The sequence below is a fragment of the Teleopsis dalmanni genome, chromosome 1, assembly GCF_002237135.1.
Source record: "Teleopsis dalmanni isolate 2A chromosome 1, ASM223713v2, whole genome shotgun sequence".
Classification (NCBI taxonomy): Eukaryota; Metazoa; Arthropoda; class Insecta; order Diptera; family Diopsidae; genus Teleopsis; species Teleopsis dalmanni.
In genome coordinates this window covers 110,826,443-110,828,411 of record NC_051846.1, presented here as the reverse complement: position 1 = coordinate 110,828,411, position 1,969 = coordinate 110,826,443, and the positions used below count along the sequence as shown (strand labels likewise).

The 1,969-nt window shown below is 41.7% G+C and overlaps 1 protein-coding gene across 1 annotated transcript; it reads right to left on the bottom strand.

Annotated features, from left to right (window-relative positions):
* Positions 1–509: 509 nt before the first annotated feature.
* Positions 510–1,688, bottom strand: LOC119665547 (the record flags this gene model as incomplete). Its single annotated transcript, XM_038074773.1, is given in 1 exon segment — positions 510–1,688. A coding segment is annotated over 1 exon segment (1,179 nt), but the record flags the coding sequence as incomplete, so codon positions are not given.
* Between the last annotated feature and the right edge of the window lie 281 nt (positions 1,689–1,969).

Sequence of the window (1,969 nt, the reverse complement as noted above, 5' to 3'; positions counted from 1 at the left end):
GTTGATGACGAAGATGATGGTTGACCAGATTGGTGATTATCTCTTGGTGGTGCTCCTCGTGGTGACTGTGGCTGATTAACCGAAGATGGCGGCTGCGGCTCAAGTTCTTTTGGTTGTAACGATGATTTGAAATTACCTTGCGAATGACTCTGTGACGTTTGCGATGATGATTTAAAATTACCTTGTGAATGCCCCTGTGGCGTTTGCGATGATGATTTAAAATTACCTTGTGAATGCCCCTGTGGCGTTTGCGATGATGATTTAAAATTACCTTGTGAATGCCCCTGTGGCCTTTGCGATGATGATTTAAAATTACCTTGTGAATGACCCTGTGACGTTTGCGATGATGATTTAAAATTACCTTGGGAATGCGCCTGTGGCTTTTGCGATGATGATTTAAAATTACCTTGTGAATGCCCCTGTGGCGTTTGCGATGATGATTTAAAATTACCTTGTGAATGCCCCTGTGGCCTTTGCGATGATGATTTAAAATTTCCTTGTGAATGCCCCTGTGGCGTTTGCGATGATGATTCTGAACTTGTAGAAGTTGGTAGTACTGGATGATTGACATGTGATGACTCCGGTACTATCATTAAACGTTGTGGCAGTGCTGGACGTGATGATAAGTCATGCTCTTCGATTTGATGCTTTTGCTCTCGTGGTTGCGTATTCTGATTGTAGTTAACTAGCGACTGTTGTGCATATGCTTGTTGATAACATACTTCTGGACTTTCCCTATGAGACGTTGAAATCTGTGGAGGAGTTACGATGCATTTATGAATTGCCTCCTTTTGTGGTTTTCCCTGTAGTGGTACTGAGTGTGGTTGTGCGTCTAGCACCTGTGGACTTTCTTCGACGGATTGTGGTTCTTTTCGCGTTACATCCTGTGCCTTTAATCCAATCAATGATGAAATCAGTGGGTTTTCTTTAAACTGTTGTGTTTGTGCTTCTCGCACCTGGGGATTTACTTCGACGGGCATAATGGTGTGTAACTCCTGTTGTGGTTGGACTTTCGGACTTTCTTTGATGAGTTTCGAACAATGTAGATGTTGTGGTTCCTGCATATTTCCTTGCGATGTTACTGAGAGTTGAGCTAGATTACTTTGACGTTGCATGCTTGGTATCATGGTTGACTTGGATAATAATGGTGTCGTTGCCGTTTTAATGGTGTTTATTCGTATTGTTGTTTGCTTAACTTTGAAACTACTCTGTTGTTGGTAACTTTTCTTGTTTTGTGGTCCATGTGGCCCCAGATTCACACTGTAATCAACGTGCTGCCCTGTTCTTGTAGTTGGCATACATTTCGTGGTATTTGGTAATGACGTCGCTTCTGAGTGTTTACTTATCAGGCGATGACTGATCGCTTCCTGTACCTGACTTCGACTTGTTTTAACTCGCTCTGTACGAAGTTCTGCTAATCTTTCGTAATAATCATATGGAAGGAAAAATTCTAAAAAGTCTGCCTTGAAGCTTGACCAAAGGGTCCAACGTTTATTGTTATTACGGTACCACATCGCTGCCCAATCTTTAAGGAGTATGGTCATCATCCTTGGGACTATATTTAAGTCGATGTCATAGATTTCTGATAGCTCTTCTATTCTTTCCACGAAGTCTAATGGATTTCTTTTGCCGTTATAACGTACTGACCAGTCAGCTATTTGGTCAAGGCTTTCAATATACGAAGGCATTGTATATTAATTCCTCTCGTGACTTTGATCAAGACCTTCTCTTGTGATGATGCACTGCTCTGTTTGTCGAACGAACTCTTTCACTGTTCCTGTTTTAAAGATTCGCAATTCTAAGCCGTGGCTTCCGATTTCCCTGTACCCGTGTTCTAATGACTTTCCTCGTTAACCGTTTGTCCACTGTTCTCCATGTTCCTATCGTGTTCTTTTTTTTCTAAAACAACGTCCCTGTTCAACGTTCGTTCTTGTCTAAAACAACGTCCCTGTTTAACGTTCGTTCTTTT